At 41.9% G+C, this 16154-nt stretch overlaps 1 protein-coding gene across 6 annotated transcripts in view; it reads left to right on the top strand.

The window, feature by feature from the left end:
- Window positions 1-9028, top strand: part of FN1 (fibronectin 1) — a 67891-nt gene extending 58863 nt beyond the window's left edge. For all 6 annotated transcript variants that reach the window (XM_045198234.3, XM_024564008.4, XM_045198235.3 and 3 more), the window contains 6 exons: window positions 594-732; window positions 2909-3064; window positions 4552-4677; window positions 5191-5297; window positions 7832-7945; window positions 8278-9028. In XM_045198234.3, coding sequence (XP_045054169.1) covers window positions 594-732; window positions 2909-3064; window positions 4552-4677; window positions 5191-5297; window positions 7832-7945; window positions 8278-8349 — 714 coding nt within the window. In that variant the 3' untranslated portion in view covers window positions 8350-9028. The remainder of the gene's footprint in view (window positions 1-593; window positions 733-2908; window positions 3065-4551; window positions 4678-5190; window positions 5298-7831; window positions 7946-8277) is intronic.
- The last annotated feature ends 7126 nt before the right edge of the window (window positions 9029-16154 follow it).

Below are 16154 nucleotides of genomic sequence, written 5' to 3'. Positions count from 1 at the left end.
GAGAAAAGAAGTTAGGTGAAGCTGTGCGTATCAGCTGTTGTAAGTGATTGATTCTCTAACTAAAACTCTGATTCTTTAATTTGTCTTGCTGGTATCAATTTTATTGTGTTGTCATTTTTAGAAAGTGGCAGAATTTTTAAAACTGTGGAAGATTTATGAGCTTAGAAACTTGAGTTGGAGGCTTTACCAAAGTGTTTTAAGGACCCTAGTGGGGTCAGGTGCCACCTAGCATGGGACAAATCAATCTCCCTGCTGGGCCCACATTCCATGTAAAGGGGGCATTGCTTGTATAGACCTGCGGGAGCAGCAGGGTGGAACAGAGGCTGTCCCTAGAATTACTGGGGGCTCCTGGCAACTATGGAGCCCATGGGGCAGATTTCTGGCAGGAAAATCTGGCAAGTGGAAGTGATGGCCACTCACCCAATTTCCACTTCTCTCCTTGGAAGGGGATAAAGGTCCTGGACAGCCATCTTTATTTGTCCCCCTTTATTCTGTTTACACAGTGAGGGTTATGGATAAGGGCATAGGGTAAGTCGTAGGGGTTCCTCACTGTCATGCTTTCTCTCCTGCTTTGGATGTGCCAATAATGGTAGTTCCGAGTTCCTGGAACTTCTGCTAGCGCCACACTGACGGGTCTAACCAGAGGGACCACCTATAACATCATTGTGGAAGCACTGAAAGACCACCAGCGGCACAAAGTTCAGGAAAAGGTTGTCACTGTGGGCAACTCGGGTATGTGAACGCCTGGGTGACTGAGGCCCAGGCTCCCCTCGGGAAAGGGGGGGTAAGCGGGGAATGCTCTTTCTACTTTTTCTATGGACTGTCCCATCGTTGCTGTTGTCCTTTAACTTTTGGAAATTATATTGCATCGCGAAGCAGATGAGCAACTTTACACTGAATTATTTGCCCCTTGTAGAATCCTAGTGTCTTTGTAAAATGAACGCACATTTCAGAGTCCTACACAGTGATATGATGGTAGATGTGATGATAGACCTGGGCTCAGGCTTCCCGATCCCTTTGCCCAGACCGTCTCCATTGCCCCATATTTCTATCCTCTTGAGTGACTTTTAAGTCCCCAAACTGATGACCTGCAAAGGAACTTCCCCATCTGCAGACCTTAGGGACAGCTGCTGTTCATTCCTAATGTAAAATGCTACCAACACAGCCCATTTCTGTCCCCAGGGCTCCCTTAGTCCAGTGTTACTTCAATTTTCTCTTTATGACATAGATTCAAAGTCTCTATGGAGGTTGAATGGTCATTGAATCTTCAGAGCACCTGGGAAGCCCTATTAAACCAGTATGTCCCTTGGCTTGTCAACCTGCAACAGCTGAAGACTCACCAAGGAACATAAGATAGGAAATAATCTGAACCCTGAACCCCATATCTTCCAAACAGAGAGTTCTCTATCAGCAGGGAGTGCTAAAAGTTTTCTCTCCCAAGTAACTGGCTTTATTTCTAGGGCCAGTTGACTTCATTTCAGCATCGTTCCTCATTGACTGTGCTGTTTTACAGACACAAATGCCAGGGAATTAAGTAGCTGAGTATCTGGGAGGGAGGGGGGTGGGCCAGAGGGGAATCATTTTGTGCTAGTTGTAGTATGGCCACAGTCACACATGTCTTTTTTTTTTGCCTTCTGTGGTTTTACTAGTAACATGCTATGTGAAAGGAATTTTCAAGAGCATGAAGGTCTTTGTGCTTTTCCACATCATTTTTTAAAAATTCAATCTCCATACTTTTGGTCAGGTGGAATTTTAACTCCTGGCTGTTTTCGGGAGCTTTATTGAAAGCCCTCATAGCAGTTTAAGTTCCTTCCATTTTTCTTTCCACCTCCTTATTCCCAGCAGTGATATTCTTCATTCTAGCCAGGTTCTCCTGGCTTTGAAACATCTCAGGCTTGTGAGTTTCTCCAAAACTCTATTATTTTTTTCCCCAGAGTGCTGCCTTTTAAAATATTAGGCACTTCAAGTGTCTACGGCTTTTGAGCTTTTGAATTTCGCCCTGTAAGCAGAAATATACACAGTGAGATTCAAAGACACAGAAGTTAGTTTACTTAATTTTTAGAATAACTTAAGACATTCTTTGTATAACTTATTTTATAGTAAGCTTTCCCAAGACACAAAGACTGCGATCTTAGGCAACATGAACAGCCACCATCACGTGTTCCTGGCATTCATATCCCATTGCTTCCTCTTGTTTGGAACAATTTATTTTATTAAGCAAAGCAGTCCTTATAATTAGGAAAATAATGTATGAAATCTCCAAGTTTTGCTCTCTTAAGCAACACCTGCAAAAATAAAAGTGAAGATCACATCGTAATGGCACATCAAAATGTTAAAGCTTTTGTAGTAAAAGCAAAAGAGGCCCTCTAGTAATTATGCTTTACTTGGTGAGCACTTTGTAAGTGTTAGTAATGGACCAGTACTTCGAATTCATGATCTCATGTAATCTTCACAAGATCCCAAGCAGGTAGAGATATTTTTAGTATTATTCTTTACTACAGATGATTATGATATAATAGCTTAAGGTCACTCAGGTACTGGTGGAGGGGCATTTTCAGTCTTTGCATCTCACCGATGTTCTTAACTAGCTTAAATTGTTTCCAGGTCTGTTCCTTGTTCTACAGGTTAGATTTACCAGACATGACTTTTTTCTAGAACTGATAACAGACATGAAAGTGGGTTCCTTTGATGGTGCCTTTTCAAGTGCCCACTGGCAACATGTAAGCGTTGCTTACAAGAGAAGCTTGTTGCATTGATGGAACAGATGAGAGCTTCTTAATGCTACCCGGATTTTTGTTTTAGATCAAGTCACTACATAGAATAATCAGTGTTCTTCTTATAGTCCAAGACCACCAATAAGATGTCTTTTTCATTGTTTTTCCTCCTCTTCTTCATGTATTTGACCCAGGCCCCAACACGCTGACGGATGACTCGTGCTTCGACCCCTACACGGTTTCGCATTATGCCGTTGGAGAGGAGTGGGAGCGATTGTCCGATTCGGGCTTTAAACTCTCGTGCCAGTGCTTAGGCTTTGGCAGTGGTCATTTCAGATGTGATTCATCTAGTGAGTAGCTCGCTTTGTCCATCCACTCATCCGTGCATCTCTTCCAGCCCCACGCGTTCGCACAGTGTGCCGCGGAATCATGTTTGGCAGACACGGGCTCTTCCAAACATGAAGCACACGAGGGGAGACTGCTTCACTCAAAGTAACATTTTGCATCATAGAAACATGATGGGAAATTTTACTTGTGGAATAGTGCTTTGTTTCAAGGGTGGTCTGTCAACGCGACAATTAAAAATAAATGTGCGATGGTAATATGATTTTTAAAAATTTTCTGTTAAGCAAAATTAACAAAGTCAAACTCTTTGGAGCCCAGTCAACTGAGAGACATGAGCAACTCAGAGTTTCTTTTCATCTTTACTGTTGAGTGAGCTCAGAGGTGAACAGTTATGTTCACACTCTGCCCCCTTCAACACAAACTGAGCATGCTCGGATCATAGTGCACAGGCACACGGCAGGCAGAGGGGGTGCGGACAATCTGGAGATAATGAAGAATCTCCCATCAAAATAGTTTTGATCTTCAAATTTTAACAAGACTGTAATATTTTAATTATTCTTTAGTCAAGATGATTTGAAGAATTACTTATGTTTTGAGATTTAGTAGTAGAATTTATAAACTTTTTATTTATGCTTTGTTTTTAGTGGATGTATTGTTGACAATTGTTTCATTTTTATGTTTAAGTTTGCATATTTATTATCTATATAAGTCATTAAGTACAATTTTGGGAGGTGAGCTATAAGCTGATTTATGTGATTAATTGGCTCAAATTACATATTCTTTGCTTAGATGTCATAATTATCGATTAACTTGAAGTTTAAGGAATGGGTGACATTGATAAAATGGGCGTAGTGTATTGTTTTACAAACTATTGAAGTGTGTTTTGTTTTGATATAAACTGTGGAGATTAAAAAGTCATCTTTTATGTGTAGTAGTAAAGATATGTAAATGCGACTATTAGCTATCCTTAAAACCAACCTGATTTTTAGGGGTCATAACCACTGATTTATCGTTTTGTTTGTTTGTGTTGTTTGGATCACACAGATTATTCTTTTTCTCCTCTCATTTACTAGAATCAGGTTGTGGAATATAGAAGCCTGCTGATCTTTGTGTTTTGTTTTCTTTTTTGGTTAATTGAAAAACTTTGTATCCAGGATCTCTGCAAATCCAAAGTGACTTTCTAGTCCTAAAATACTCAAATCCTACTTTAGTTTTATGTTAACAGTGAGAATTCAAATAAAGGTCACTGACTATTCTTGTGACATGATTGCGGGGGAATATATTGAATCTTAAAATAGCATTTTAGAAAATGTTAAATGGTAATTTAAAACCCAACAAAAAAATTGGTTTGTCTTTGGGATGATGACCTTTAACTTTCCTTACCGTTCCTTCCAGATACCTGGCTGTTAAACTCCTGTGACATGCCCAGTGCATTCACTGTCTTTGAGTCAGAACACACCAATAACTGCCTCTGATTTGCCCCACCCCACAGAATGGTGCCACGACAATGGCGTGAATTTCAAGATTGGAGAGAAGTGGGATCGTAAGGGAGAAAATGGCCAGATGATGAGCTGCACGTGCCTTGGAAATGGAAAAGGAGAATTCAAGTGTGATCCCCGTACGTGGCCACAGATCACTTTTAGTGCCTTGTCAAGCACTCCTGCACTCATTACTGAGCTGTAACTCTCATTCAGAGAAGCGAGTGGAGATTTTAGGTTTCCTTGAGGAGTGAACAGTGGGTTTGTTAATCTTTTGATGTGGGGAAGCGGAGATGAGCTTCAGAAATGAGCCATGATTTAATGGGATGACAGGGCACTGGAGCACTTTTCCAACCTGAGTATTTTGATCATTAACTGCATTGAAATGTTATCAGAAAGCTTTACGGGTCTTCAGATTCAACTTATTTAAAATACGATCTCCATCTTCTCAATTTATTAGATCAAGTTTTTGGAAATGCTGCCTTATGATGTATATAGTAGTTTCTCTGTGATGAATGATTCCCATAACCATGTGGTGTTTTGGTTATGATGATACAAATTTAGGGAAGAAACAGAAGCTGCCCCGTACAGAAGTCAAGTCTGTCTGGTTGTTCTCAGTCTTATACACACTTCTGACTTGTGTCTCCATGTAGATGAAACCACATGCTATGATGATGGGAAGACGTACCACGTAGGAGAACAGTGGCAGAAAGAATATCTTGGTGCTATTTGCTCCTGCACTTGCTTTGGAGGCCAGCGGGTAAGGCTGCCTGCAGTTTAGATATGATCGAGATAAGCTGACCGTTCAGGGTTAAGCGTCTTGTGTGCATGCTGTGCGTACAGGGGTGGCAGTGCTCCTTGTGAAATGTTGAAATACCTCATTTCCTCTTGGCACATAGCTGCCCAGACAAAGCTCCTGAAAACCCTTTCCAGTTGTTCCCTCTTGTGACAGCCTCAGAACCACCCTCTCTCCACCATCCCAACCAGTATTCTCATGCTCTCTCTCTTCTTTGGCAACTAAAGTGTTAAAGTTGGGTAGTGCTGGGCCTCCAGCTCCAATCTAAAGGACAGGTGCCCCTGTAGCATTGTTATTAAATGTTTTGAAACAATAGCATTGTTTGTGGCTGTCCATATCTAAGGCAGTGCCCTGTCTTTGTACCCTCCCCAAAATACAATAGATTCCTGCCATAGGTCTGGTCCTGTGCAGAGGACTATGGGGTGGAATGAGAAAGGTCCTGGCTCTTAATGGTACAGTAGTCGGAGGTGTGAAATTAGCATACATTGAAAGTCAAGCTCATTAAATAAGGTTCTGAATGGGTCTGCCAAGTAATACAGTACCCAGGTAGCCTGGAATCAGCCAGAAAATTTTCATGAACAAGAGAAGTGTAACCTGGCTGGGATTCAGGATAGTTCAGTTTGGGTTGAAGGAGGGGAGGAAGCAGAGAGAACAGAGTAATCATACCCCCTGAGATGGGAAGGGGCTGGCAGGTGCAGGCTCTGGTGAGCCACCCCTCTGCCTGGCGTCGTGTGAGAAATTACATGGGCGTTGGAAGTCCATTATTGAAGCAAGTACTTCTCAACCATTCCTAATCCGCTCTACTTCCATATAATGAAAAATGCTGTGCCTCCCTGTAATATTTGAAATGTCAAAATCAAATGACTCTTGTAACTCTTTAGAACTAAAGGGACATAATAGTCCCTTGTTTTCAGTGACTATAGGCCCTCCCCCACAGCCCTCAAGTTCTGATGCATGAGGACGTGCTCCCTACTCAGGGCAAGACTCACTGGCTGAGGCCTTTGGCATTAGCCAATTGCAGGGGCCCAAGAAGAAAAGGTGTGTGATGGGCAATGGCCTTTAGGAAGATTAATCTGGCAGCAGGGAAGGGCTTCAGGGGTCTGCTTCTGCCCCCCCCTGAGGACCTGGGGCAGGCGGTCAGCTACTACGATCTCACTCCACCCGTAGGGGTTAAGTGGGGAGGGAGGCACTGCCCATTCCGATAGGAAGAAGCTACAGAGTGCCTCTCTTTCTGTATCTCTCATTAACACAAGCTGTGATCACAGAACTCGCTCGTCTCTGGTCCTGTGGTTGGTACAGAAGGAAATGTGGTGGAAGTGAATTTGTTGGGAAGTAGGTTTTGGTCACACTTCAGCATCTCCTCATTATTTACGCACATGAAACCTTTCACGTGTGACACCTATTCTGTTCGAAAGCAAAGAGCTAAGTGAAACACTTAAGACAGGAGTGGGAGCTGTTACATTTTTAGAGGAAAGCAAGATTCATTGATTGTCTAAGTAGGCATTTACCGGTAATTGTATTCGGTATTACAGGGAATATGCTTTTAAATGGAGAAATATGTCTGAAATATTTAACTGACACTATACAAGAGTGACTGCATGACTTAGGGTTCTTTTTGGTTGTAAGAGAAAAGCCCAACTCAAATTAATGTATGCAAAAGAAGGTTCACATAACTGAAAAGTCCCAGGAACCACCAGCTCAGTGCCCCTTCCTAAATGGTATTGGGGTCTTGTATGCTTCGTTACTTTGTATTGGCTTCATTCTCCAGGAGGGATGGTGACAGAGGTGACCTCCCTCAGCTCCGGGTTTATCTCCTACCAGCTTAGGAGCAACAATGAGGGCACATTTCCTCCAATTTCTGGCAAACACCTCAGATGGAGCCTCCCTGGCCCAGCTGGGTCCCATTCTCACTTTCCTGCCATCACTAGCCAGAAGAAACGCTATGTGTCATTGGCTACAGACATTTAGGAAGGGAGTGGCCATGTGGTGAATAGGAAGAGCATGGCCAGGAGTCACCCAGCTGGGTGGCAGCCCCAACGTCACCAGCGGGTCACTGTGCGACTTTCCTGCTCCCTCTGAGCGCGTCACCCCTCTGGGTGTCATTTTCCTTACCTATAAATTTAAGGTATTTGTCCATGTGACCTCAACTCCCTTCTACAAGCTCTAGGATTCTTGGAAAACCTATTATCTAGTGTGGAAACTCATTAAGGCAGTTGGGGCAGGAATGAACCTTAGCAGGTGGGTGGAATAGGAAGAGAAGAGAGAACATTTCAGGAGAAAGGAAAAGCAGAAATAGACACAGAAGCTCTAACATATGAGTAATCAGCCAAAATGTCTTCCATGAGTTATAAATTCACAAAATCATCATCCAAGTGGCCTTTGTGATTAACTGCTTATAGTTTGCCAATGAAGAGCTGAAATCCTTTAACACAAGCACTAAAAACTGTGGTGTTCTCATGTTCTCATAAACCCCATCTGACTTTATGCCTCTGCTCCAGGGCTGGCGCTGTGACAACTGCCGCAGACCAGGGGCTGAGCCCGGTCACGAAGGCACTCCCGGTCACCCCTACAGCAACCCGTACTCTGAGAGGTACCATCAGAACTCAAACACTGTAAGTGCACCTGCACCTCGAGTGTTTCTCCCCTAAATGCAATCCGTCACACAGCAGGTACTTTTCTTTCAGATGAACAGAACCTATTTAGGGGGAAAAAAACCCCAAAAACCTCTATGCGACTTAAAAGTACTATATCCTGTAGCATAATTCAGGTGCTAGCGTAACAACCTCTTGAACATCACTTATTGCCCAGTTTGAGTTTATAGGCAGGTTCTTAAAGCTAGAACTCTTCTCCCGGTCTAGAAGTAATTGTCATAGAAGCCCCACCCCCCTTTTTTCTGTACACTCTGCAGTACTTTCTGCTAATGCTTTTTCTTCTATTTTAACAGAATGTCAACTGCCCCATTGAGTGCTTCATGCCCTTAGATGTACAGGCTGACATAGACGATTCTCGGGAGTAATACTTCCAACCCAGGGCACCGAGCATGGATCTCTGCCAAGGCCCATCCAGACCGGAGTGACAGGAGCAGGCCCCATCTTCGAGTGTTTGTTTCTTTCTTAAGCCCTTTGCTCTGGAGAGTAACTTCTCCAGCTTCAGCTCGACTCACAGCTTCTCCAAGCATCACCCTGGGAGTGTTTTGAGACTTTTCTCACAAAAGGGGGCAGTACACTGCTTGTTCTGTTCCAAAGTATTCGATACCGCTCAGTATTTTAAATGATTCTAACGTGTGATTTGGGATCAGTAGGGAAGCCCATGCAACAACCCAGATGCAAAATGTACTGAAATGATATTACCAAAACTTTAAGTAGGAAAGTTACCCAAACACTTCTGCTTCCATTTAACTGTCTGGCCCGCAATACTGTAGGAACGGCATGTCCTGGTTACTGTGGTATTGAAACTATCCACAGTACTCACTTTTTCCAAATGATTCGAGTAATTGCCTAGAAATATCTTTCTCTTACCTGTTATTTATCAATTTTTCCCAGTATTTTTATATGGAAAAAAATTGCATTGAAGACACTTAGTATACAGTTGACAAGAGGAATTTGGGTTACGGTTGGTGACTATTTTTTATACTGTACATGCCAAAGCTTTACTACTGTGGAAAGACAACTGTTTAATAAAAGATTTACATTCCACAACTTGAATGTCGTGGCTCCTTTTTCATGTAAAGACATTTGGGGAGATATAGTCCTTATGAATTTTCTTTTCGATTCAACAAACATTTGAAAACCTTTGTGTTCAGCTCCCTAATTCTTGGCGGTTTCAGTACAAGAATTTCTAAATTTACTACAAACACAGATCCGTTCTTGCCATTTCATCTCTTCAGTAATGGAGATTGTTTTGTACTTCCTGCTTTAACCAGATTTACGTGGATGCAAATGTCTGTATAACTTGCTAGCTAGTTCTTCAAGTTGAAACCACTTTAGTTGCTCTTTTCTAATCATTCTAATTCGCCCCTCCCCCGAGATCCCGTGCGAGGAGAACAAAAAGGCGGCAGATGTTAAAACTGGAAGGTAGAGCAGAGGGGACTTCTGTCCTAGACCCAGCCCTGTGACTACCTCAGTCCAACGTGTCCACATTTCTGTCAGTCGACAATTTTAGGGTCCCCCAGCTGAACAGGGTTTGCTGACTCTTAGTCTGCAGAGGCCACTTCCTTTTCAGTTTAACTTTGGGGTAACATCAAAACTTTGAGACTAAGTAGGGCACTCAGAATAACAGTGGCACTGGAAATAGTTGGTTATTAACTAGGAAAATATTAACTCGGAAAATACATTTATTATGCTATTGTGCAATGCAGAAAAATATTCCAGTGAATACTTGGCAATGAATATTAAGATTAAATACAGAGAGGGAGTTCCTCAGGTTTATTTGTTTTTAAAAAACAAATTTACATTTCAATTTATAGTTTATAAATGCTTCCATGACCAGCATCTCATTTGGGGTGGTTCTTGCAGTATGCATTTTGCAGAGGTGGCAGCTCAGATGAGTTTGCCGCAGCAGGACCCAGACCCAGGCCCAAGACTTCATCTCATCTTTCTGCTTTATCAGGCTATACACCAGGATGGCTGCCCCGCATGGGGGCAGGGAATCACAGAAAGTACAGATCACGGTGATGTTAAGTGACCGTCTCACGTACATGGGTCCTCATAGCTCAACGGAGAATGTGACTCAATACAAATCCGCACACTGCAATGGGGTGTCCCACTGAAGACTCATGCCTGAGAGAACACAATGCAGGCTGCTCCCTCCATCTTTCCTACGTGCTCCTCAGGTCCGTCCTGTTTAAAGGGCTTTATATTTTAAAGCATAAGGAAAGAGCAGCTTTGGGTTGAGACTGACTTATCTAACTACAAACCTAAAAATACTTCCCGCAGAGTGAGTTTAAATAAATCCTCTTGGACTGTACTGAAGGGATAGCAAGCCCTTTTGACAGCTTCTAGCACTGAAGTGTAAAAACCGAAGGCTCCACGTATAAAAGTACTACTTTTTCCACACTGCCTGCTAGATTCTCAAAAGCAATATATTAAATTTACAAATTAAACTATTTTAATAGTAACTACATTTAAATAAATAGGGCAGATTAAACCAATTTATTTTTTATTTATAAAAGACTTAACACATGTTCATTTATTTTTTTAAAGTTACAATGAAGGTAGAACAGAAATTATCACAGTCATCTTAAAGTTTGGTAAAGTGAGGATCAAGATTACATGACTCGCTTAAGATAACACAGCCAGGAAAACAGATTTGAGAATCTTCACTGGCGTCTCATGACTTTAGACCTGACTCACTGCTGACTCCTGGAACCCCTGGGTCATTCTCCAGCCAAGACAGTCAGGTGCATCGTCCATTCCATTCCCCAGCTGATGGCAGACCCTGGTATCGTGGGGCCTTGTGCCCACTGCCTACTGCCCGGCCCAGTTCTATGGACATTAGTATTCAAAAGTGATGGTTAACTTTATGTCTTGACTCCAAATTAACACATTTAAATGACCTTTTATGTTTCGGCATCACAATGGAAGAGTGGCATAACTCTCCTTTTTACTGTTTCTCAGCAAAATCATTCAAATGTGAGAATAGAGAGGATTTCCAAACGTCTTTTAGTTTTTACTGACTCATGTTACTGCTTCCTCTGAGAATTATCTGAAGCAGGCCAGAGTGTAAAGACATAATAATTAAAAGATGGATCGGGATTTAGACAAGAAATTGCCAGTTCAAGGAAAGTCATGTGAAACTAGTAAATATCAGACTTTGAAAAGGAAAATCGTAGTTTGGAAGTTTTACCGTGCCTTGCTGTGCTTGATTTGTAATGAAATTTATCGTTGTGCATTTCTATTGTTTTCAGTTCTCATGACCTAACTGAATTATGCAAATTAGCCTCTGTAATAATATCACTGTAAGCCTGTAAGGCACACTTTCTATGGAGGTGAATAAAGAAATGATCAGGTAGAAATTAGAAGTACAGGAAATGCCTTTTTTATTTAGTTATATTTCCATTGAAAATTCTATTCCATTTCTAGTTCTACGTAACTCATTACAGTGATTAAGAAACATCACATCAGCACATTTAAGTGCCGAAATTGCTTCCTATTCAGTAAATTCCCATTACTGTGGTAGGGAAAGTGGCAGGCTACAATTTAAAAATCCCATTTTCAGGAGATACATTTCAACCATTAAACAACACTCTTGGGATGTCTCATGTTTAGGAACATTTAAAGATGATCATAAAGGCTAATAAAGCAGAAGCAGCACAAAGATGTCCTTGCACTGTTAGGGGGTTTTCAGACTAAAATAGTTACTTTTAAAGAGTATGTGGTTCTCATGTTTGACATGTAAGTCATTGCCACGTGGTCCCTCTCCATACCCTCATTAAAAGATTCCATTTGGGCTGCAAGTGAGAATCTATATAAATTACAAAGGAAGAGAATGTTGTAAGTAATAAAAGAGCAAGAGAACTGATGCTTCAGTTGAAAACCGAAAATGGGAAACTCCTTTTTTAACGTCCATCAGTAGAGTCAGGAGATATTAAACCATGTACTATGTTTCCTTGCATTCTTGTTTAGTCTTAAGAGATGTACAGGTTTTAACAATCTTAGGAGGCAAATTTATCTCTAAAATAGCTTTTTTTGGAGCCCCCAAAGACTTGGAATTAGCACTGTTTGGAGGCTGTGGCAGGCCACTAGCATGGGGTGATGGTCAGACCTTGCACCGTCTGGGGCTGCAATCTCCTGTCCTGCAGGCTGCCCACCACAGCTGGCTCCCCCTTCATAAAATGTATCAAGGGCTAAGGACTCCCCCTTGGCCTTCTCTTTTTGCTTCACGGGACTTTGGAAACAGCCATTGCGTTCCAAGAAGGAAGCAATGATTCTGTCAGGAGACCACTGGACGGGACTTACTGTAAAACCTGCTGGTAAGTATAATTCAGCATTCATTGTAAGATGCTGACTGAACCACGGAAACATGCCACTTCGGTGAAGAAATCGGACTCCTCATACATTGCTGGTGGGAATGTAAAATCGCTCAGCTGCTGAGGAAAATCGTTTGGTGGTATCTAAAAAAGTTAAACACAGAATTACCGTAGAGCCCCCGCAACACCCAGAACTAAAAACGTGTTCACATAAAAACTGTTCATAGCACTGTTATCCATAATAGCCCCAAAGTGGAAGCAAGGCAAACGTCCACAACTGATGAGGAAGGGAACGGAATGTGGTCTAGCTATACAATGGGATGTCACTTGACCACAAAAAGAAAGGAAGTCCACATGCATTCTACAACGTGAACCTTGAAAACACTATGCTAAGTGAAGCAAGTCAGGCACAAAAGGCCAGAAGTCACATGATTCTATTTCTATGAACTGTCCAGAATAGGCAAACCAATGCAAACAGAAAGTAGACTGATAATGATCAGGGGCTGGGGGGACAGGAGGAATAGAGTAACAGTTCCTGGGGTGGAGTTCTTTCTGGGGTGATGAAAATGTTCTGGGACTAGACAGTGGTGGTGGCAGCACAGCTGTGAATATACTTAAAATCACTGACTGGTACACTTTAAAATGGTTAAAATGTCAAATGCTATGTTTTATAAATGTTTTTTAATAAAAAAATACTTTAGTTCCAAAAGGTCTTTTTAAAAAAATACATATATTTAATTGATTATGCTATTATAGTTGTCCCATTTTTTCCTCCTCTTTATTCCCCTCCACCCTGCACCCCCTTCCTACCTACATTTCCCCCCCACCCCCAGTTCATGTCCATGGGTCGTACATATAAGTTCTTTGGCTTCTACATTTCCCATACTATTCTTAACCTCCCCTGTCTATTTTCTACCTACTAATTATGCTTCTTATTCCCTGTATCTTTTCCCCCATTCTCCCCCTCCCCTCCCCACTGATAACCACCCATGTGATCTCCATTTCTGTGATTCTGTTCGTGTTCTAGTTATTTGCTTACATTGTTTTTGTTTTTGTTTTTTTAGGTTCAGGTGTTGATAGTTGTGAGCTTGTTGTCATTTTAGTGCTTATAGTTTTTATCTTCTTTTTCTTAGATAGGTCCCTGTAACATTTCATATAATAAGGGCTTGGTGATGATGAACTCCTCTAACTTGACCTTATCTGGGAAGCTCTTTATCTGCCTTTCGGTTCTAAATGATAGTTTTGCTGGAAGAGTAATCTTGGGTGTAGGTCCTTGCCTTTCATAACTTCGAATACTTCTTTCCAGCCCCTTCTTGCCTGCAAGGTTTCTTTTGAGAAATCAGCTAATACTCTTATGGGAACTCCTTTGTAGGTAACTGTCTCCTTTCCTGTTGACGCTTTTAAGATTCTCTCCTTATCTTTAATTTTGGGTAATGTAATTATGATGTGCCTTGGTGTGTGCTTCCTTGGGTCCAACTTGTTTGGCACTCTCTGAGCTTCCTGGACTTCCTGGAAGTCTATTTCCTTTGCCAGATGGGGAAAGTTCTTCATTATGTTTTCAAATAAGTTTTCAATTTCTTGCTCTTCCACTTCACCTTCTGGCACCCGTATCATTTGGATATTGGAATGTTTAAAGTTGTCCTGGAGGCTCCAAAGACTCTTCCTCATTTTTATGAATTCTTGTTTCTTTACTCTTTTCTGGTTGAATGTTTCTTTCTTCCTTCTGGTCCAAACCATTGATTTGAGTCCTGGTTTTCTTCCTGTCACTGTTAGTTCCCTGTACATTTTCCTTTATTTAACTTTTCATAGCCTTCACTTTTTCCTCTATTTTACGACCATACTCAACCAATTCTGTGAGCATCTTGATTACCAGTTTTTTGAACTGTGCATCTGATAGATTGGCTATCTGTTCATCACTTAGTTGTATTTTTTCTGGAGCTTTGATTTGTTCTTTCATTGGGGCCATGTTTTTTGTCTTGGCGCGCCTGTTACGTAGTAAGGGGCGGAGCCTTAGGTGTTCACCAGGGCGGGGTAACCCACGTCGCTGCGTTGTGACGCCATACATGGGGGAGGGGCCGAGAGGGAACAGTGTCCCTTGCTCTGCTCTCTGCGGGTTTTCAGTCACTTCCCCGCTACCCACAATCAAACTGGGCCCTTCTGGTGCTGATTCCCAAATGGGTGGTTTTGTGTATGTTCTAGGACCCTGTGGGTTTCTCCAGTGAACTATCCTGGAGAGTTTCTCCTGAATGCCACAACCCTCAAAGGTTTTTCCAGAGGTTTTGAGGCTTTATTTCTCCACACTGGAACCCTGGTTTCGAGGTCTGTCTCACTCCCCAGTTGTTCCTCCCAGTTAATCTGCACAAGAATGTGGGACCACCGGCTCCGCCAGCCACTGCCTCGCCCACCCCGGTCCTACAGCTGCGGCCTTGTGGTGAGTCCTCTCCGCCCCTACTGGTCTGGGTGAATGTTTCTTCTTTAACTCCTTGGTTGTCAGACTTCCATACAGTTTGATTTTCTGGCAGTCCTGGTCAATTTTTGTTTTTAAATTTGTTGTCCTTTTGTTTGGTTGTGCGAGGAGGCACAGTTTGTCTACCTACACTTCCATTTTGGCCGGAATTCAGAAAGTTTTAATCTATCCTTTACTCGTAAGAATTGGGAGTGTGAGAAAATACAGTAGGTGAAAGGTTTAAGGAACTCAGAAACTTCAGGAATACCTATTCGGAAACTGAAATAAAATCTTCCATATACACTTACTACTTTTTATGGTAATTTCCAAACATGAATATCCTCCACTACCTTCCATGACCTCATATACACAAAAGTATGACAATAACCAGCATTTTTGTGAAAGGTATTTACCATGTGCTAGGTTGTATTCTAAGTGCTCTTATGAGTTGGGTTTCATTTCCTCCTCAGAGCAACCTGAAGAGGTGGTGCTGTGAATACTGCTGCTTTACAAATGGAAAGGGAGGGAAGGGCTAAGTGAATCAGGCAGGTTAGTAGCAGAGCGCCTAGAACCTGGCAAACTTTTAAGCAAATCTGCCCTCATTTTATGGGTGAGAAACAAATATCAATAGGTTAAGGCATAAACCCAAGACCACTCAAGGTAATAATTTTCATAAAAGGCTTCAGGCAGTTTGCTGGGGGGTAAGACAGGTATGGGGGCAGGGGCTGCTGGCAGAATTACTTTTCTTGACCTACTTGGTGGTGACATAGGTGTTTAAAAATTATCCCTTAAACTGTAGATGTTTTATGCAGTTTCCACAGGCATGGCTTAACTGTAATTTATTGTGCCTAGCAGACCATACCGCATAGTTTCTACAAGAGATAAACCCAGGGGACACTGCAAGAGGTATGTGAAGTAAAGGTTAACTTGTCTTAAAAAAAAAAAAATAGATGGAGGACAATTTATCTCCCTAACCCAGAACTGAAAGTCTAGGATTCCTTATGGGAGTTTTGGGAAATGGGGGAGGGAAAAACTTGTCAAAGTGGGCACAAGTTTTTAACTCTTAGGAGGAAAAGACAGCTTCCAATTCAAATTTCCCATCCAAATGTATCAGTAACTGACATGAATATAAATGAACTGAGTGCCTGTTATGACCCACCCGATGAGGTCACACATTCTTCTACATGACGTCAGTGGTTACAGCACACTAGTCAGCCTTGGTTCAGTGCAGTGAGGTGAAAATACAAGGGCTACATAAGTCAATATATTAATGACTGGAAAAATGACTTTAAAAAATTGCAGACATTTTAATTTAGGGAGGAGTTAGGTTAAAAAGGTGGGAAGAGAGTGTGACACACTTACTAAGTGGAAAGATGACCAAAGGTTTGCGTTGGTCTCAGGTGTAACT

Source organism: Desmodus rotundus, chromosome 2 (assembly GCF_022682495.2).
Source record: "Desmodus rotundus isolate HL8 chromosome 2, HLdesRot8A.1, whole genome shotgun sequence".
NCBI lineage: Eukaryota > Metazoa > Chordata > Mammalia > Chiroptera > Phyllostomidae > Desmodus > Desmodus rotundus.
Note: the sequence above shows the minus strand (reverse complement) of the source record. Positions and strands in the feature narration are given on the sequence as shown.